At 39.6% G+C, this 21988-nt stretch overlaps 1 protein-coding gene across 1 annotated transcript; it reads right to left on the minus strand.

Annotated features, from left to right (window-relative positions):
* Positions 1–3312: 3312 nt before the first annotated feature.
* On the minus strand, positions 3313–19777 carry lmbr1l (limb development membrane protein 1-like). Its single transcript, XM_044351698.1, has 17 exons — positions 19571–19777; positions 13351–13435; positions 11086–11119; positions 10599–10738; positions 9930–10033; positions 9716–9839; positions 9548–9616; positions 9398–9462; positions 8249–8321; positions 8060–8146; positions 7845–7921; positions 7648–7725; positions 7477–7550; positions 7147–7237; positions 6042–6108; positions 5684–5845; positions 3313–5133 (listed from the first exon to the last, which is right to left on the minus strand). Exons 1-17 carry the CDS (start codon positions 19631–19633, stop codon positions 5048–5050), a joined length of 1479 nt encoding a protein of 492 aa, XP_044207633.1. The 5' UTR covers positions 19634–19777; the 3' UTR covers positions 3313–5047.
* Between the last annotated feature and the right edge of the window lie 2211 nt (positions 19778–21988).

A 21988-nucleotide genomic window follows, 5' to 3' on the forward strand; every position in this document is an offset into this window, starting at 1 on the left:
GATTTCATGTTTTTTGCGTCAGAGTATATCTTGATGATATTCCTAATTGAATGATAAAGATTGCTCGAGATTAAGTCACTATAAAGACACTCATAATGTTGAAAGAGGACTGCACACCTGATTACCCTTTGAATTTATCATACTGTGCCTGATCTGCGCAGCACTTAAAATTTGCTTTTGCATATTGTTAAGGCAAAAGGTCACCGAGCTCCACAGTGACCATGGAAAGGCATCCTTGTTAGGGAAGGGTCCAAAAGATCCCAGGATGTTGAAGGGAGGGGTGGCAAGGCGAAGCTGCATCTTCCTGTCCTAATGATAAACACAGAGGAATGCTCAAGTTTGGCCTGAGCAATGCAGATGAGAGACATCAGCCTTTTTGACAAATGCAGGGAATGACTCAATCAAAAAAAAGCAACAAACACTTTCATATCTACAATTACCCACACCGGTGCTTCTCATCAAAGCGATACAAGAAAGGAGATTTCCATCTGACATGAAAGGGAAAGGAAGGAAGCAAACATCTGCGGGTTGGAGATGGAAATAAAGTCATTATTATTAGTTTTTTTATTTTGGTGCCCCAGTCCTTCTGCCTCCCTCCTGCCTCCTTCTGGCTCTTAACGTTTACTCCCCCATTTCAGGATGGGAGTACATGGCTGAGTGAATGGTTGAGTTTCCTGCAAAGCCACAGAACTGAAAATGACATCTTTCCTGCCTGGGTTAGCCTACCCTGCTTTGTTCTTTCCAAATGGACGCTTATGCTTGCACCCGGGCATGTGGTTACATACCTGCAAGCCAGGTTTTCCTTCATCTGTGGAGTTCTCTACAGGAACAATAAAAACAGGCTCATAATTGGCAAATACTTGACAACTGCAAATGCAGCCAAGGATAAAATTAGGATTAAGCTGTGTCTTTATGGATACATTCATTATAAAATAGAATGTAGGGTGTGCAACATTACTGGCTTTGACATTTCAAGTGTTTGTCTTGTCTCGTGGAGCTGAATAGACACTCTGCAGGATCCACTTCCTTAGATGGAGGCCGTTAGGAGGGTTGAGGGGGGGAAAGGAAAGTCAAGGAACTGACACCTAACCACCTTCCTCCCCTCTCCCAAACACACACACACACACACACACACACACACGTCCTTTCTCTACCCACAACTGCACCAACCATTCCACTGTCTCTCACCGTGTTATCAGTGCAGGAAGAGGCAGGGTGGTACATTCTGATGTGGCTGCACACACTGGATGATTCTTGGCTTATGTATTGTAACTTTGTGCTCATGATTACCCACCGTAGTAAGAATATACTTAGAAGCACATGTGATGAGTTCAGGTGTACCACACACTGTGATGTAAAGTGTGTAATATAAACATGTAAAGTCCAGGGTTTAAGTTGCTTTGCTCAGCCTTGATATGGCGTTTGAAAGAGAGCACCAGTAAGCTGAGGTTGAGGCGATGCTGCACTGAAGTGGACAATAGACTGAGAAGGGTGGAACTTCCTGGCCCCAGACAAGCAGGTCAAAGGTCAGATATGATGCTATACCTTGTATTTTGAACCTGACCCTTTAAATCTGTTTGACATTGTATAGATACTGTATGCTTACAGAGTACACTTTTGTCACAAATTTTACACGTTTCTCCCTAAAATCTATGTCACACCATTCATCCACAATTACCCAACATCACAAATGCCTGTGCCAGTCCACTGTGTGAAGCAAGTGTGCCGTGAGTGTGCACGCAGGATGGCGGGCAAACAGACAGTGTGACCCATTATCAGTTGATTAGCGAGCAAGTCTCGCCTTTTCCTGTGAGTGGTTCTGTATTTGCAAGCGTACAAACGAGGGAATAACAGCCCCTAATGCACTTTGGCATGAACTTCAAACGGCCGACTGTCAGGAAAGCTAATCTTTGTCTTTTTCCCCCCTTCATTCTTATGTTTTGACAATAAAGATAGCCTATCTCATCCCATTACAAGCTGCCCGTCTCCCGCCTTGTCCCCGATATGCCCGACAACCAGTCCAATGGAGTGTGTTACCCAATGGGACTGCTGGGACACTTTGATTGCATAGCTATCAACCGTTAATATTTTGCTGCAGGGATAGGCGCTATTCTAATGTTTGCCCAACTAAATCCAAGGTTAAGATTGATAATGTAGGGTAGTTGGTGTGTTTAATGTGCTGTGATAGACAAAAATAATTAAATTCACTTTACTGTTGTTCTCTAATAGGCCGAAAAGGCTTAAAGCACCATTGACAGAAATTGTACACCATTTCTCAAAAGTGTAACACATTGTGGAGTCCAGACAGACTTTCAATGGCACAGTTGTGGCATTGTTTGTTTAAATTCAAGGAGAATTCCAATGCAAAAACATACATGAAACCTGTTTATTTCACTACAGCAACGGTTTATATTCACTTCGCTTTATGCGGCAATGCCTTAATTTTGTCCAACACTTGCTTCCCAAGTCACGTCCCAAGACATTTAGTTAATAACTTGACAGCAAATTGCATTACTTGAGTTGTTGTTGGCCCTCTGAATCACCACTTAACCCCACTAGTGACAGCTTTGGTCTGAGTTTGTTCAAACATTAATCACATTGAACAAATTCTTTAAAGACATGATGGTAATGCACTAACCTTTCTCTCAAACACACCTTATGTCTGGCTCATGTGTCACTTCCTCAGAGCTTAACCAGTCTCCAGCTGTGCAAGTAATGTTACGGCGACATTTGGGTTCATTTCCTTTTAGAAAAGGAAACGCAATGCAAAACAAAACCTAAACCAAATAAGCTTAATTAAAACATCCAACAAAACAAAACAAGAAATGCAAACAAAAATCAAGAGGGAGAAATTAATCAGAGCTGGGGTTTTCTTGAACTGACTTCAGAAAAATGAGATGAGGAAATGAACAATAGGCAAGGAAAAAGGATGGAAGAAAGGAGGTGGGTGGGTAGTGGGGACGTGAAGGAGTGAATGTGACTGAACGTCGGTTCTCCCCCTGATTTGCAGGATTTTTATCTGGCACTTGCATCGGAGCGGGGAAAGCGTGGGCTATGGCTGTAGTGGCGTCGTGGCTGGACACCGCTGACAGACAGCCCAAAATATGTCTTTCTTCTGCTGCTGATTAAAGAAGTGCAACAAAAGGGTGGAGGGATGTAGAGGACAGACACCCACACACCAGTCACATACACCCACCACAGGCCACATCAGATCAGTCACGATGTCTTCACATTTCGTAAAATGTAACAACATCAAACGAACGGTTTACTGTAAAAGTCACCTTGATGTGTATCCAAAAAGAAGACACAAAGTTAAAAACATGAGACAATTTTATTGCTTTCTGCTCATAAAACAATGATGGTTAAAAATTCAGTTTTAAGAAAATCTGAAACACTAGAGCATCTTAAAAGTAAACAATCAACACTATTTTTTTTTAATCTTTGAGAACAACTCTAAAGATTTGTCTCAACTGTATCACATTCAACATTTTTAACAACTGTTCAAATCCTTTAAGTAATGACTCGACATGTGAAGTATAGATCCCGAAATGCCCATAAATAATGATAAAAAAAAACAATACATTATAAACTTTTTGTTCCCAAAAACCAAAAGAAAATTCCCAGAAAAAGTGAAATGAGTAAACCTCAGAGTGCTCCATACATAATATCTATATAATAACTAACCAGAGAGAGGGACCCCCACACAACACCGAGGCTGATGTTGGGTTTGAGAGACACTGTCCCCTGCTGGTCAAACTAACATCTAATAACCTGCTGATACAGCAGCAAAGGCAAAAGGTGACACAGGATCACCAACACACTGAGAATGATGAGATACAGCTGATAAAACAATAAAATGTACGTTATCAGAAAAAAAAAATTAAAAAAGGGACACCAGAAAAGATTGCATGAATTGATGTCACATTTGCTTTTTGAAAATATTCCAAAATTATTCTAAACATTCACCGAGACAATAGGGCGGAGATGAAAAATACTTGACAGAAATTGAAACATTACCAAAAGCAGAAATTACTTTCAGTGAAGTTAAAAGGTTAAAAGTTTTACTTATAACATATTGCACTTTCCCACACAAATTCTTAATAATTCACAGTTTGATTGGTCTAAGGCACAAGTTTCTCCTAGTGAGTGTCACATGGCATTCAAAGGTCTTGCATAAGACAAAGTGTAAAGCTTTCTTTTTAGTGTATTTTTCAAAATCAAAGAGTAATACTGTGACTCAGTAAGCTTACTGTCATCAAAAGTACAAAAGTAAAACCCTGCTCAGTGACAAACCACCACAGAAAATGCGTTTTATTCTACAACTGTAAGTAGCCCAGACTATTACTTCAACCTCATATTCTCTGTGTAACCTGTGGATCCATAGATAGAAAAAGTACTTTGTGTCCTAGTTACTCCCAATAACAACTTCCTCTCATTTACTGACATTGGTACAGACTGGACCACCAAACACATGGAAGTAAGATTCCCAATCTTAAAATAGTGGTACAACCTAGGAGAGGAAAGCGTGGGGAAGCCACTGAGAAAGAGTGAACACTCAAATCGACCTAGAGCAGGAAGAGGAAATTATGTCACAGCTACAGCATAATATTTCAAAATAACTCTGCTGACTTTCACATGTGTCATCAGAGTAACGGCTATCCAATAGATCCTCTATGGGGGGATTGTTTTGTCAGTGTCCACCATGGCAGCACTGCCGATATGGCTTTAATCCCTGTTCCCCGTGTTCCAGTCATAACCATGACTCAGCTAGCCGCTTGTACCAGTAGCTGTCCTTGCAGTCAAATACCTACAAAAAAAAAAATTGGACCCTGATATATTGGTCATGAAACACAACTTCAAGCAAAGCTCCCACTGGACACAGTGCGGACAGACTTGCCTCCTTCAAGTCTCTTCACACAGGCCGACCCAACCCTTGTACCAGCTGGCAAAGGGACTGAATTGCAAATGCCTTTAATCCAATAGGTGCACATTTGAAGTGGCTCACTTTCTAAAGGTTAAGAGAGGCAGTGGTGAGGAGAAAAAAAAGTCACTGGATTTTAGACAGTCCACTGGCCAGGAGGAGTCTGAAGGGGACGGTGGAGCGTGACACAGTTAAGGGCAGTCTGTGGAGACCTGCGAAAAAAAGAAAACAAGACCATAAGATCACGCACAATCACAAAGTAGGGCACAAAAACTTGCAAAGATAGAAAAAATAATGATTTAGGTGAAAAGAAAGTCTATTAATCACAGAACAAAAGTGAGTTGGGAGGCAATGGGAAAGTGCAGGAGAGCTGCCACAGTGCAGAGATGCTATCTGTACTATGAGGAAGGGAACTGCTTGTATGTGTGTGTGTGTTTGGCGTGTCCATGCTCTGAGTGCTTGTTTGTGTTGGGTGGAGGGTTAGAGGGTGTGTGTGCTGCGAGGGGTCTAGGGCGGTGTGCCTGAAGGTCCCCGAGGGGACCTGACTCTCCTCTTGTCCCTTTACACTTTCCTGAAAGAATTGTATTCTTTCTATCTGAGGAAAAGAGACCAGCCCATAGGGAAATGAGGCCAAACGGGGGAAAACATATGACACAACTATGTGTAATGAATTTCAGCTCAGCACAACCCCACACAGACACAAAAACATATGCATGCACAGTACTTTCGTTTTGCTTCATGTGATAAAAACAAAAGACTGACCAAAGGCACGGATGAGCTCTCTCTGTACTGCCCAGGTGACAGTCTTGATCAGGGAGGCAGAGGTGAGACCAGCAAACATCATGTTGTACATAAAGACGATGTAGAAGTTCCCAAGCCAGTTATACCGACCAAAGTCTCCCAGTAGATCGAAACGGGTGATCCCTGACACAATGGAAGCAAATAACAATGTTCCACTGGTGAATCAACTGCTCAAGCAGGGCCTCGCTGGCAGCTACGGGATTAATAGCATACAAATGCCCTCTGGTGGGCATTATTAAAACTACAAGTAAAATTCTATTACAGTAACACTTGATATTACATGCAGTCTTTGAGAAGTGTTTTTATGGTATGTCCTTACCAAGTGTGCGTGAAAAGACTGGAAGTGCTGAGCTCAGGATAAGAAGTGAAACACAGTTTGCAATTATCTGAAAGGAAAAGAAATGTAGAAGTTACTGTAAGGAGTAAATGTGGTGCATCAGCAGTTAATGGTAATATCTCACTTCAACATAAAGCCCTTTTCAGACATGGAATATGTAACATTGCGGGCTTCATCAAGCTGTTCATGTTATTCACACATAGGTGACTTTAACGTTAATGTTCCTTATGGCTTTCTTCAGACATGACATTTACGGAAAGAGACGATGCTCACGCAATAGTTGGCATCTAATGCCCGAGAGGGAGCAGAGAGCATTGAGAGAGTGGTGAGTTTAAAATGTTGTGATAACAAGGAAGAAGATGTTTTCCTGTTCTGTCACAGGTTGCATCAGTGATGGATTTTAAAACTTATTTTGCTGTTGAATCCTTTTTTCCCTCCATGTTCAATTCTGTTTCAGATTTGCTTTATTTGTCATTCTAGCCTTATGTATATATATAAAATCTTTGAATGACAGGACATTAAGTCAGTACTCTGACTTAATGTCCTGTCATTCAAAGCATTTTGCTGGGGTTTCATTCATTCAACAGTTGGCATGAATGAAAATTGAAAATATAGAGAGGTCGTGCTGGTTATTACTGTGGTTGTACGAGGATTTTTAACTCTTCTGCTCCAGTCGCACTGCAAAGGGAAACATAGTTCTAATAGACTGATCTGATATGAGAAGATCAATCTCCTCAAGCCTAGTTCGTTCTTTCGCAGTGTTTTCTAATTTATAAAAGTGATTTGTGCATAAGACATGATGATTGAGATTTTTAAAATTCATTACAGTGATGTTACAAGGCATGTTTTCCCTTAATCTGCTGCAGCATTTATGTTAATCTGACAACATTCAAGTCAGACTTGTGCTGTGCTGAAAATGACAGTGAAATGTTACTGGGTCCGACCTAGTTAGATTGCAGTCATAACTTTTATGTAAAAGTGACCAGGGTGCCTATTCAGACATGAGACCAACTTGTTAAATTGTCATCAGATTAATGACATGTCTGAGAGGGGCTTCACATACATGTAAAGACTAACTGTCACATACCTGTGTGAGGTTGGTGTCCTGTGCACGAGGCAGCAGGCTAGTGAACAGAGGAGAGCTATAGAAACCCACCACTGAGGACACCATCAGGTAGCTGAGAGTCATTTTAAGGACAACACAGGAAAGGAGAATATAACGCTCACACAGATAGTAAACAACAACATCCAGAATATAAATGATCAATTTTTAAACGTATGAATGTGACAGCATGAGTCAGCTTCACACACAGTCTGCTCAATCAAGGACTGTCTGTTAGTGGATGAGTCAGAGCCAAATGGACATGACGAGTTAACACTGTGCAAACAATCATAGCTGAATGGGATAAAAGGATACAGGATAAGGACTACTTGAACTGCAGCGCCCAGTGAGCCGAACATGGAGAAAGAGGCCATCCCCAGGTGAGGGTCCTAAAACACACACACACAAAAAACAGCAATCATCAGTGTGCACAGACGACTAGTTGTTGCACATCAAGCGTGACATGTTCATAATTTCTTTCCTCACCTCCATTCCTCTGGGCATAGCCGTCTCATCGAGGAGCAACTCCAACACATTGAAACAGACCATCAGTACACACATCACCTGAAGGGACATAAACAGCAATTATAAATAGAAACAGCTGGCTCAATAAATGGGAGTAAAAACAGCCTGTGAGAAGAAATGAATAAAAAAAAAGAAAAGAAAAAAAAGAGAGAGAGTACCGTCAGTGCTAGAAGCGCAAGCATGGCCAGTGGATAACCCAGGTTTCGCTGCCATGGGGACGCTTTCCTACGCATCTCTGTGGGGAAAACAAGAGGGAAAAAAAAAAAAAAGAGAAGAGCGACAACAACAAATGAGTGTACAGCAACAAATGACTATACACTCTATTCACTGTGAGAGAAACCAAGCAGAGAGCAGTCTGTTCACTCAATCTTACCCAGGGCGATGCGCTTGCTCCGGGCTGTCTGGTACTCTTTTTTCATCACCTCCATGTTCAGCTTGACCCAGCATGACGTACCGCCACCTTCAATCAGGCAACACATGATAGAGGCAAAAAGTCAATCAGTCAGCTTTAAAGTGAATAATCAGATGATGCAAACAAGTGTGTTCATGGCGACCAACTCACATTTCAGTTTCCTGGAGAGATAGTCTTCTTCAAATGAGGTGCAGCTCAGAGTGTCTTCTACATCTTCCAACAGCTGAGGGGGATAAATCAATTAGAAAAACAGTTCACAGACACAAGACAAATGCAAAGGATATGCTATGTAAAGTGGGCATTTTTATGGCTCTCAATGATTATGTAATTTGTCCAAAACTGTGGTTAATTACTTAATATTTGCAAAACTGGTGACATTCCAAACATCCTGACTTTAGTGCTGATTAGCAAATGTTAGCATGTTAACACTGAACAAAGATGTGTTAACATTTAGCTCAAAGCACCACTGTGCCCAAGAACAGCCTCACAGAGCCGCCAGCATCAAATCAAATCAAGTCTATTTATATAGCAAGTATAAAAACAACCAGAGTTGACCAAAGGGCTGTACAAATTATAGCAAAAGGCACAACAGTCACGAGTGAAAGGACATCAGGAGTAGAAAGGTACAAATATAGCAAAAAGGCACAAACAACAACGAATGGCAATGATAAAATACAAGGCAATATCAAAACATGTGCACAAATGTAAAACCGAAAACAGAATAAAACTTGTAAGACCAATTCATTAAAAAATAACAGATTATAAAATAAAATATACTAAAACCACTAAGAGCAACCAAAGGCCACTGAGAACATGTACGTCTTGAGTTTTGTCATGAAAGTGTCGGTGGAGGGGGAACATTTAATTTAATTTAATTTAATTTAATTTAATTGAAAGCAGAAGACTATTTCACTTTCTATTATTTTACTATCCCACCAGCCTCGATCGAGGAACAGTTAAAAGCAGAATCTAAGAGGCCTTGAGTTGGAGTAGGGGCAGAGAAGTTCTGTAATGTACAGGGGTGCCGACCCATGTACGGCTTTAATAAACAAATAAAAGAACCTTGAATTCAGTCATGTATTTGACAGGAAGCCAGTGCAGGGATGCTAGTACAGATGTAATGTTGTCTTTTTTTCCTGGTACCAGTTAGGAGTCTGCCTGCAACATTCTGCACCAGCTGCAGGCGAGACAAAGAGGACTGGCCAACACCCAGGTACAGTGAGTTGCAGTAATCCATGGCATAGCTGTAGACTCTACTTTTGTTTTTTTTAAATTTTACATATTAGGTTTGTCACTCACCCGGGGTTTGACCAATAAGCTGCCAGTTACACTGAACATCCGGGACAACCCAAAAGGAGTGCACACTGAGAAGACAAAAACACAGATGTAATGATGTGTCAAGTGTCAAGTTTTTTGCCTCTGAAGTAATTGTGATTAAGATATACTTACACAAAAGCAGCAACACTCCAAACAGAGAGATGCCTGAGTACAAGTAGGGAAGGTAATACTCCCACAAGTCTGAAAATCAGAGGAGAACAGACTGAGCATCCATATTGAAAAAAAACTGTGAAACCAGTTGTCACTAAAAGATCTTCAGGTATAATGAAGGTGTCTCACCGTAGAGACTCTTCCTGGCCATGTTGTCATGGAGGAGCGCTGATGCCACCCACACGATGCCCAGCACAAGCAGAGCCAGCAGCAACAGCAGCACGACTGCTTCATACACTCGTGCCATCACCCCCTAGACACACAAAACACATTTTCTGTTATCGACAAGTTCAAACACTGATGCTGTCAAATTCATTTGTTTTTGGGACACCGAAGCTGGTACCTTTTTGGACCCTGCGAATCCCTCAGACTCCGTGAAGAAGTAGGCGAAGGGCATGAGGAAGACCAGGGACAAATTGGAGAAGAGGAAAACTAGGTTCCACAAGCCTGACAGAGAGGAAGAGGTACATTTTCGAAATATTAATTTTTCACTGCAAACATTTATTAGGGTTAAATTGCAGCAAAAAATTTTGGCAGTACTACAGTAAACCATGGAGCGGCATAGTTCCTGCCAAGTAGTATGACAACACTGGCTACCTTGTCTAATGTGTTAATCAACAAGTTGTTGCAATAGCTCAAAATTAATACAAAAAAATGGGAAACGCTGCTATAACTCACTTCTCAGGCATTACAGGCCTGATTGATTTGAGGGCTTTATTTTACATCTCGGTCGATTAAAAAAACATTGGCAGTGGAGTTGGAGAGCTTGACTGAGATATTTGTAAACAGTTGGACCATTTTTTCCTCAAACAATACACCCAGTCAGATCGCAGCCACTCTATCCATAATAATTAGCTGTTTGGACACAAGCCTGTGTAGTATTGATTTACCAATGGATCCTAATTAAATCTGATCCTGTTTTAAACAGCAATGTCCTCTTTTATGTGACAAAATTCTACAATTATCCGCTGTTGCTTTGGTGTTGTAGACTGATAAATGTGATAAGATGTACCGTGGATGAGAGATCCATTGAGCCACTGCATGTAGTAGCTTTGTGGGAAGGTGAGCAGCACCTCGTTGGACAGAATAGAGATGGGGAGAAGGAGCACAGCACACACTGCGACAGACAGGGTGAACGTACACAACCACAGCCTAGGAGAAGGGGAAAAAAAAGACAGGCTATAAGTGTGAGTTTGTATTTAGCCTCAGCCTTGCAGTACAGCCTAGGTGAAAGGCTAGTCTGGATAAGGTAATACAGTGCCAGCGTGTAGGGACAAAGGGCGGAGAGACGTTGGAGTGTCCCAACCCAGCCAGCAACCACATCAACACACAGGCAGGCACACACGACACAGGGCAATAAATCTACAGTCATAGGGCCTCGGGCCATTACACATGTCACGTTGACTAAGGCATCTGCTCAACCATTCACACTGACTGTAATCAGAGTGACTGAGAACAGATTGCTGTGGGTCAGTTAATCATTACAGGTTTATACTTACGCAATTTTGTTGACGGTGGCATCTTCAATATCATCTGAAAGATAAGAGAGAAACAAGGATTACATCTATTACAAAAAAGTGAGTGACTGCTGATTAGATCCTCTATTAATTATTAATTTGACAGACGTGATCAAATTATTTTGCAACTTTGGTAATCGTAGAAAGTTTAAACACATTCTAAGTGCGATCGGATGAAGTGCTGAAGTGTTAATAGACAGCAAGTCTGTGTTGTCACTGCAAAGGTAAAAGCTGTCATGGGTGGAGTGTGTGTACTGTGGTATATACACACACATGTATAGGGGAAAGCTGTAGTAGAGGCTGTCCATATGAGAAAGAAAAAAGCAGCAGCTTCATTGGCCTCAATGTGGGGAGTGAGTGGGGGGAGAGCATGTTAGGAACATTCTGTTCAAGCAAGGCCAAGAGTCTCCTGTAAAAACTACATTACAAATGCAAAAGAACTGCAAAGACTGGCATAATAAGAACATTGTGTATGCCCAAAATACTCTGTAAAACCCTAAAAACCTGTTTAATATTATGCAACATGGTATAGATGTCTAAAACTATACTGTAAGAACTGCTGTACTTTGCTAATTAATGTACACCACTGCACACTGTACTTTAACTCCTTCCTGAACAAATGTTGACATAGATATTTAACACTGAGGTAAAGCTTGAGGAGCAAAAAAAAAAAAAAAAAAAAAAGGTTCTTGTTTCCTTAACGTCAAAAACAACTCTGTCGAATGGTATTGCACAATCGTCATTTAGCTGCAGGGCACAACAGCTCTACTGCTGTTGACACACAGACAACAGTTACAACGGTGAGCTAATGGATAGCAGGTTTCTTTAAAGAAAACAAAAAAAAAAAAATTCTGGCTATCCCCCAGATTCCAACCCGCCCAGCCGCAGCGGAGCAGAGAGACCTGCCTAGTTGGACATCCTACATCTGCTTCCAATAGTGGCAAGTTATTGGATTTATTATGTAACTGACAGACTCGTAACCCCAAAGAACTTTAAACAGGATTTTTTTTTGTTTTAATAATAGAGAACGAACTGTTGATCCAAGTACATTAGGAATATTTGTTACACTCATACTAATGTAAATGTTTGTTTGTAGGGCTGCAATTAACAATTACATCATTATCAATTAATCTTCAGATTATTTTCCTCAATAACTGCCTTGTCTATAAAATGCCAGAAAACGCCAAAAAAATGCAAGATATAATCTCCAAAAGCCCAAAGTCATGTCTTCAAATGTCTTATTTTATTCGACCAACAGTCCAAAACTCAAAACTACTAAAACGATTTTACTATTATCACAACAGTTACTGATCAACTAATCGATTAATTGAGACATTCTTGCAGCTCTACTTGTATCTAAACTACGGTGGCATTGTCAATACTGTGTGGACCAAAACATATTTTTCTATATTGCTCCTGTCTACATTATTAAACAATACAAACCAAACCAAGTTTCATGATGTTGGCTGTATACGTTTGCTGAAAGGATCCAGTGTGAGATGTTTTCGTCTATGTAGAGGGGCCTTAAGCTCCGACTCAAGAAGTACTGCTCTGTGTTTATCTTGTAGCAACATTCTTCGCTGCCCCCCCACCATCCTGATCCACAGGAATATCGCCTGAACAGGTGGTTGCTTGTTGCATAACACTCCTTCTACACCTCTGGGCTGCTCCAGCCAACGTCCAGAGCCACGGGTAGTGTTTTGCAATCATGGCAGTGTATAAACTAAGGTCATGTTTACATGTACGCAAACATGGAAAAATATTCAAATGTAAAAATATCTACACATAAATGTATAGATGAATACAACTTAGACTGTTATGCAATAAAGAATTTTTTAAAAGTGCGATTACATTAAGAACATTATGTTTATAAAACGAGTAACATTTATTAAATAGGCAACATTCCTTTTTTTTTTTTATATTTGTCTGAGCTTTCTTATGAAACAAATGAGGCTAAAACAAGACCCTGTTGCCTCCTGCACTCACCCCCCCCCCCCCCCCACAGACTATAAATAAAAGTCTATTTACTCAAAATAGAAAGGACAACATGTGCTTGCTTGAAAAGTGTGGCCTTCATACTCAAAAAAACCAAAACAATCCATAACATATAATCAGTCAGCTTGTCAACACCATCAAATCTCCCCCCGGCAATTCTCTACAAGCCTTTGATGGAAGTCTTTCTCACAGTGCAGCGTTAATGTGGTGCATCTATTAAAATCCAGGAAGAAGAGTGACTTTAAAACTCACCTGTGATAAACTCTGCAGTCTTCTTGAAGTGGGTAAGTATGAGGTAGGACACCATGTAAAGGCATGAAAACAGGAGCACACAGATCTGCAAAAGAGACAGGAAGGAATTTTATTTGTCTCATTTTCACTTTGTACGGTCCATGTTTGAGAACATGACTAAAAACTGAGATAGTGTTATTTCTTTTACTTGTTTAAGCTGATAATCACTAACAAAAGTGAAGCGCTGTAAACAAATTGTCCTGTTCTGTCGGGCACAACTGATGAGCAACATATTTATTTAGGTTGGCTCAAATATCTGATCTATGCGTTCTGAAAGGTCTTAAAAAGTGGGGGTGGATATGTGGCACAGATACCAAGAACATGATCCGGTAGAGACAGAACAGAAAGCTACAGTGAGGGGAAAAGAGACGGCAAACATACAGTCACAGCTATGATACATGTTTCTCATAGAATATTTTGTTTTGTACAGATTAACAGAAAGAAGTACAGAAAACCCGCTGAGTATAGCTGCAAATATCTTTTTACCAAGGCCAAGACAGACAGATGGAGCCTGAAGATTACCACTGTATTCAAACAAAGAATGAAATGGGAGACAGTGATATACTGGGAGGGATTAAAGGAGAGAACGAAAAGAGGGTTAATACCAGTGACAGATAGCCCCCCCATGCAAAGATCATCGTCTGACATAACCCTAAATCTACCAACAAATTTAGGCTAAACCTATATTCACTCAGCAATCTGTTGTCTGGTGAAGCCCTCAACATTTCACCCCCAACACTGTGGTTAATCGTTTGCAGGATCATTATGCAAAAATATGAAAGAACAGTTACTAATAAAAGAACCACACCTAAGCAGGACAATCTGTAAACGCCTAAGTGTTGCTCAGACACACACTCAAACGAACAAATTGAATTTTTGGACATCGAGTTCAGAGACACATACCAAACATATCTCTGTACGCTAAACTTGTGTCTCAAGGACACAGTAAAACCATTGTGTGGGAGAGGATGCATGCACTCCTCTCTGCTGCATATCAGTCAGTAAAGGTTCCTGTGCAAAGAAGAAATTAAACCTCAACACAAGTTCCTCTCTTAGACAAACAAGACGTAACTACTATCCATGATTAAAAGTCTACAGCCGTGTTTGCTGTCCCTTTGAAGCTGTCATGCTCTTTTCACACTACAAAACAAAGCTTTTCTATGGACATAAATTTGATAACTTTGCTATTCTTAGATCATAATGACTACTGGGGAAAAAAATGTAAAGTTTGGCCTGAAGGTAACATCAGAGAAAAGGCCATGTTATTATCTAAATCAAATCTCTGCACAGTGGTTATTTTAGGATACCTCACACAAGTCTGGCTCAGCTCTTCATTGTCATGCCATGTTCAAGTCATACAGGAGTTACAGTAATTATGACATTCTGACTAGTAACTTGAATTCACTTCGACATCCAGCTCGTAATTACGACTGGGTGATTCACTTTTTAGAAAACTTATCAAGATATTTCTGACTTGGTACCTCATAATATAGAAGTGCCTGAAAATCAAGCACATAGAGACACCGCGCATTGTATGAGGTTACAAAACCCACATTTACTGGATAAAGTACTGTATCATATATCATCAATGTACTGTTTTTTACCCCTCACTAACTCTGTCTTGAGTTGCCCTGTAACATGAACAATATCGAGTTGTAAAAATGGGAGTCTTTCCCATCTCTGCCATTCATCCCATTTGACATGAAAACAATATCAGCTTCGTTAGCGTGTTAAGATATTAGTTACAGATAGTTAGTTACAGATAATAATCTGTAATATCTGTATGCACATATTATATAACAGATATGCAAATATTAATTCAGTGTGTGAATTAGAGCTGCAATTAATCGATTGATTGATTAGTGGATCAAGAGAAAATTGATCAGCAACTATCTTGATAATTAAATAATTGTTTAAGTAATTGTTTAAGCAAAAATGCCAAACATTCCCTTGTTCACGGCTCTCAAATGTGAGAGTTTGTTGCTTTTCTTGGTCTTACATTACCGTAAATTTTAAATGTTGGGATTTTGGATTGTTGTTTGGACAAAATAAGACATTTGAGGACGTCACCTTGGACTCCAGGATGTTGTGATGGGTGTTTTTCACCATTTTCTGATGTTTTCTTGACCAAATGATTGACTGACTAATCGTGAAAAATCTTGCGAGTCATAACCAATGAAAACTCACAGGATCACAAACATCATTTGGATCAGTCCTTTTAGGGCCGAACGTGGCTGTAATAAATTTTATATCAAGTGGAGAAATTTCACTCTGCAACAACATGTTGGACTGACAGATGCACATGACTGATGTTTCCAGATCAGAAGGAGTTCAGTAAAGTTAACAGGATGTAGAAATTCGTCCCTGAGGTAAAAGCAGCAGCAAACAAAAACAGAGAGGCTTTCTGGAGAATAGCAGAAACGTAACAACATGCCCACAGGTGTAAAACAAGTTTCTTAAAATGATACAAACATGAACATAATGAGTTCCCAGGAACAAGAACAAAGAGGCTATTAACTGATCTTATTAAGCGTTAGGTTACAGTGGTGTAATCCAATACATGCACTGTGGATGATAAAGGGACACATCAAAACTATTGAGACTGTGTATATTTACATCAATGTATTTATTCATTTAAATTCATGACAAAGACCATTCTATAATGTATCACTGGGGCATATGGTAGAGTAACAAATCAGGCTGGGGTATAACCATGAACCCCTCCTCTGACTGCAGGAGTTGCAAGAGGTTGACCCACTTTAGAACGGAGACTAAATCTTGTAAAAAGAAAACAAAAACACAAGCTGTTGTCTCATTTGTGCAGATCAGTGTTAACAAGCACCATGAGACAAGTTCACCTGATATCAGAAACCTTCTCTGCTTTATTGCGTCTATTATATTCTCAGCTACCACCTCCCTGGCTGAGTCCAAAAATTCTAAAACAGGGACAAGCAATTATGCAAGTCAAACATATCTTGTTGTCACACTGTACTTCGACCTGCTTGACAAGACTGCATCATGCCTTAAATGCCACATAAAGCTATAAAACTTTCCAAACTAAACAGAAGTCTGTTGAGAAATACACCACAGTGTTTTTAACTGTGAAAGTAGGAATGATCATTGGTTACACATTAGCTGCATCATACAAACAACAATGGACCATGCATAACAACTAATCAGCTCAGTCTGCAAAATTGTTCAATAATGCCGTCTAATTTGGCAAGGAGCTTGCTACGGTTAATCCAACAAAAGAAAAGCAGGGAACAACGGATGGGTATTGGGTGAGAAATAGGTGGAGGGGCAGAATAAACACCCTGTAGTCCACGTTTGTGGTGACACGTGCTGATTGGTGTTGTTGAGATCTGGCAGCACATGGCAGGCCACTAAGAAAAGCATTAAAGAGAAATTCAGCAGCCACAGGAACATCTTTGTGTTGAAGACAAAGTTCCAGGGCTCAGAGTTCACGCAGAGCTTTTTAAAATGCACAGAGTGACCTAAACATCTTTTGTGCTGATACAAGCACAAACAATGAAGCACAAATGTTTTCACATCTTGCCTAAGCTTGTAGTCCCCTGTAGAAACTCAAAGGAGCAGAAGGCTGGCAGTGGCACAGCACGTCTTAGCAAAATGTCAAGTGGACTCCTTCAGCGTGTGTTATTTCAGAGGCGCCTATCCTCTTGCCCAGCTCAACGCATTCAAGCAAAGCCTGATGGCCTTTGTTTATAAGTAAGAGGATAGATTAGGCAAGACCCATTCAAGATTTATTAAACAGCCAGAAATAACAAAATATTAATCCTCAAGAAGGTGAGCAGTTATGTTGTGCCTAGAGTTTTGATCACTTAACTGGAATGTGTCATCCAATATTTGACAGTTTAGTAGCGATGTACTCAAAAAAACATCATTTATGTCCCTCTGCCTTCTCTCAAAACTACAGAAAGTGTTTCCTAATAAACAACACATATGAAGTGGAGCATTAAAATTGCAATCAACCATGTTCTTTTATTATTAATAACACGGTACAAAACCTTTTCTCATGGTGACTAGATATCCTAGATGCCGGGTGTCACATTTTTCTACTGCAGGATCTTATGGTGACCTTCTATCCTGCTGATCATCGATCGTTCTTGATCCCTCTAGGCTCAGATGCGGGCTGTGGGTGTGTACTCCTGGCTCTACTGTTGAGTGTTTTATCACCTCACATAAATAATTTCTTTAATCTACACTTAGTAGATTCGCCAGAATGATTTACAATGTTGCATCAAATCAAGAAGACAAGCATTTGGCTGCAATCAAATCTTCCCAAGGTTATATTTTGTCTTAATCATCTATTTAAAGAAGACTTGGTGAGCAACACTGTACAGTATACATATTGCAACATGTTCACTTTATTTATAATTAGGAAAGATTGGCTGTTGACTTGCAGGAATGTGGCACCAGTTAGTGCTGCTGCAAAGTATCTGACTAAAGTCACTTCACATCTATACCGCCCTTTTTCCCCTTTTTTCTGCAATTCAAGCACAGATTTTTACCATTTGACTGTCCTTCCACAATTTATTGCTTAAGTACTATTATTATGTCAATTTCTATGTCTAGCTCACGACAGCTGGTACTTACATTTCTGCCACATGTTCATCTTTTTAAAAATCAGCTGAGATAAGCTTAGCCTAAAGCCATTAATAACTAGAGATGCAGGGGCAGCTGACCGGCCTGAGAGGGAGCACTGTGAAGGGATGGTAAGCTGGAGTCTTGAGTCCAGCCAGTGGCTTAAGAAGGGGGTGTCAACTAATAGCATTAGGTCTTTAGGTGAAAGGGACAAGGGCAAAATCAAGGCATTAGAATACACTGGGCACTGCATTTATTGCTCATATAAAGCTAATTTGATGATAGTGATTGGCTACACAATTTAAAATATGTGTCTGCTAGTAAAACAAGACGTCCGTAAGACTATAAAAAGGATTTTGTGATTGTCCAGAGGTTCTGCCTGTGACACCAAACATAGGCGGACTTAATCTGGTCGCCAATTACTTCATGTTGAAATATCATAGCCAACCACTTGAAAACAGAAAAGGAGAAAGACAACACTAATGGTGTTGTGGAGCCTTGACAGTTTAAAAAAAACATTTCGGACTGCCTCAGATTTTTTTTTTTTTTTTTTTTTTTTTTGCTTGATATTTTTTACAATTGTAAGCAAAATACCTTTTTCACAGCGGACATCTGACTTGTCATAGAAGGAAGAGCACAGCTGTAACTAATAACACTAACATGAAGTGTCCCAGTAAACCCTTCCAACTGAGTGAGCATGGACAGTATCAGAGTCATGAAACTGGGTCCTTGCTAATGTTATTAGTTACACCCATGTTTTTTTCTGCAGTGAAAAGGTTTATTGGCTTCACTGAGATTGAGTCATTGCAAATAAAACAAAATAAATGCAAATAGAAATAAAGTACTAGTATAATTTACTTTTCATTATCTATTTACAGTAGATAAGCTATCTGATATTGTCCTTCATTGTACACTGTATCAGTCATATCTCCAATCTGAGGAAATTAACTGCTCATAAGATCAGACTGTACATTTTTTAGGGTTAAAGGTCAGTGTCTGTGTGCCCTGCTGTAACTGTACTGATCTGTCTGGCAAGTCTGAAGTTCAACAGAGACTGTTACACAAACCAGAGCCAGTCCTGACCAGAGAGAGACCAGCACAGGGGGAAAAATGCATTATTAACAGCAGAGTAAAGCTGAAAATATGAAGCAGGCTGATAATGCATGACAGAAAGGAAGATTTGGGAAGAGGCCCAGGTCGTTAGAAAAACAATGGAGGGGCCGCAGATGCTGAATAGGCTCCTTGCTGTTTCCTGTGCCACACCGCTGCCTTAATGACCAGCTGCATCCATGCAATATTCAACGTCAGTAGAGTTAAAGCAAGCACTAAAAAACAAGCGTTTTTAAAACATTAAAGTGGCTTAAAAACTCCCGCTGAACTCATTTTCACACATATACTGCTGCTCAATGCTGAAATATGAGACAAAGCCACGACCATTTACCGCTTGGAGTCGTACAAATCAAAGAAAGTAAAGCGACTTAGCTTGGTAGCAATGATTAGGTGGCAGCTCGTATTGTTAGTGGTGACCCCTCATATGCATATTAACCGACGCTTGCATTAACGTTAGCTCAGTACTTACTATGGTCTCCCGGACACGGTTGTGGAAAAGTTGCTCCCTAACCGACACGTCGTCCGTTTCCATTCTCCGCCACCATAACAGTGTCCTCAGGCTCAGAGGCACTGGGGGGAAGTAGCTAAAAAGTTAAAAGACGGGGCATCTTCTTGGTAATGCCGTGGATGTTTGGCTGGTTAGCCCGGATGCAAGTGAGCTAGCCCTGCTGCTGCACTCAGCTATGATAAAAAACCAAGCAAGGAGGGGTCCACATGGGGCGGGGCTTCGGAGAGGGGAGGGGGGCGGGGGGGCACCACAGGTAGCTGTCAATCATCATTATAATTAATAGTCTCAGCCTCATCATCACTTTTATGTACAAAGGTATGTGTATAGCCTACGTACGACCTTATAATCACTATTAATTGATCAAATTTATGATAGTTTCCAATCATAAACGCTATGGCTTCAAAAAACATGTTCTCTGACAAATGGAGAGACACAGTTCAACAAATATATCAGATGGAATATTTAACTTATAAAATCAGGGGGAACTTGAATTTATTTGAAAAAAAAATCAAGTCCAAGTGGTCAAGTTACTATAATATGGTAAAAAAAAACAACAACAAAAAAACAATGAATTGAAGCTACTGGATTGTGGTTTAAACATTTTAGGTCTGTCAGTCAACTAGGGAAGCATTACGTGTCCCTTACTTTGAGTAAAGACTTGTATTCTCTCTCTCTCTCTCTCTCTCTTTGGTTTTGTTCTCCTTTTGTCTTTATCTGTGACTCAGCTTTTTGTTGTTGTTTGTTCTCCTTCCTCTTTTAAGTAAGAAGGTGGGAAATTTAGAATATAAGAATAAACTAGGGATTGATAGAACACTGCAGGCAGATTATAAAATATGAAATAGGATCAAAGATGTTTTTCTATGAATTCAGAATTACTATAACATTTTATAATTTAAATCTGTACCGTAAATATTGTCATATTTATTTATTTATTATCTTAATTTATTGTATAATTTATTGTATGACATATCACTGGGTGACACACTTACCCATATCATTTATGTATGTCATAAAAAATATTTAAAAAAATGTTGTCATCACTACATAGATTATATAAGAGGTATATGGGTAAGATGTATGAAATGCCATGATGACAATAAAATAAAAAAGTATTTAAAAAAAAAACTCTATGGGAGGGGGGGGCTAGGGTATTGGGGGTTATTGTTTTATTGGGTGAAGCACTTTACATTATGTTTTGTTTGTATGAAAAGTGCTATACAAAAAAGTCTGATTGATTGATTGATTCTGTTTTACTTTAATCATTAAATATGCCTTCTTTTGTATTGCTCTCAAATGCCCTTGCTGGCTACTTATAATACTATTTGACTTATTTTATTTATGAGTTGGCTCTGAGTCTAAGAATTTCATTACGAGTCATCACGTTGCATCCTTACAAGTATTTGGCAATAAACTTGAAACTACCACACATACCAAGTCAAATCAAACACTAAAGGATTGGTTCACAATTTTTCAACTCAGTCTTAACACACTGGTCAGGTGCTCAAATGAACACTGTTTTCTTCCTGTAATCATTCCTCCTGTTCATACTGACCATTAGAGGATCATGTCCAAATGAGTTTATAATGTAAGTGATGGGGGGAAAAATCCACAGTCCTCATTTTGAGGAAAATGTTGTTAAAAGTTTTTTTTCTGATGATCACATGATGGTTTCAGTCATCTGATTTAGTCAAATATAGTGGATATTTTCCATATTTATAGCATTTTTTTTAGTTAAAAAAGAATCCCAGTGTTTTCTTGTTCTGGCACTAAAAAGACAGTAACCTAGAAAGATATTGACTACATTTGACTAATTTGGACGGCTGAGGCTTCATATTAGCTTCAATAAACTTCTAAATACATTTTGTACAGAAGGAAGACTGTGGATTTTGTCCCCATCACTACCGACATTGGCCTACATGTGGGTAGTGATGGCCTACATTGAAAGTGCATTATGAAGGGATCTCCTCATGGTCAGTAGGAACAGGAGGAATGATTACAGCAAAAACAAAAAAAGTGTTCATTTGGGCACTTGACTGTTGTTTTAGAGCAAACTTAAACATCTGTAAACCTTTAAAATGTTCAACTACTTGAGGATGTGCACATGGATTTCACTCCATATTAATGCTAAATAATGGATAATGAATATACTGTATGTAGTGACATCTGTTGGTGAAATCGTGGCCTACATGCTTAAAAGATTAACTCTCAAAGTAATGTCAACTATATTTTCTTAATGTTTTCTGCTTAAGCACAGATGTTTTCATCAGTAGTGGAAATACAATACTGTATTTGAGGGTACTTCTGTGCTATATCTACTGAATTTTATCTCCATTTTTATCACTTTATATTTCTACTTCACTAGGAGATTGAGACGATTGA

Source organism: Thunnus albacares, chromosome 5 (genome assembly GCF_914725855.1).
Source record: "Thunnus albacares chromosome 5, fThuAlb1.1, whole genome shotgun sequence".
NCBI lineage: Eukaryota > Metazoa > Chordata > Actinopteri > Scombriformes > Scombridae > Thunnus > Thunnus albacares.

Coding starts and splice junctions, on each gene's coding strand:
- lmbr1l (XM_044351698.1), bottom strand. CDS start 19,633: ATGGAAACGGACGACGTGTCGGTTAGGGAGCAACTTTTCCACAACCGT. Junction 9,617..9,715: donor GGCCAGGAAGAGTCTCTACG/GTGAGACACCTT, acceptor TCTGATTTTCAG/ACTTGTGGGAGTATTACCTT. Junction 8,147..8,248: donor TCTCTCCAGGAAACTGAAAT/GTGAGTTGGTCG, acceptor GCCTGATTGAAG/GTGGCGGTACGTCATGCTGG.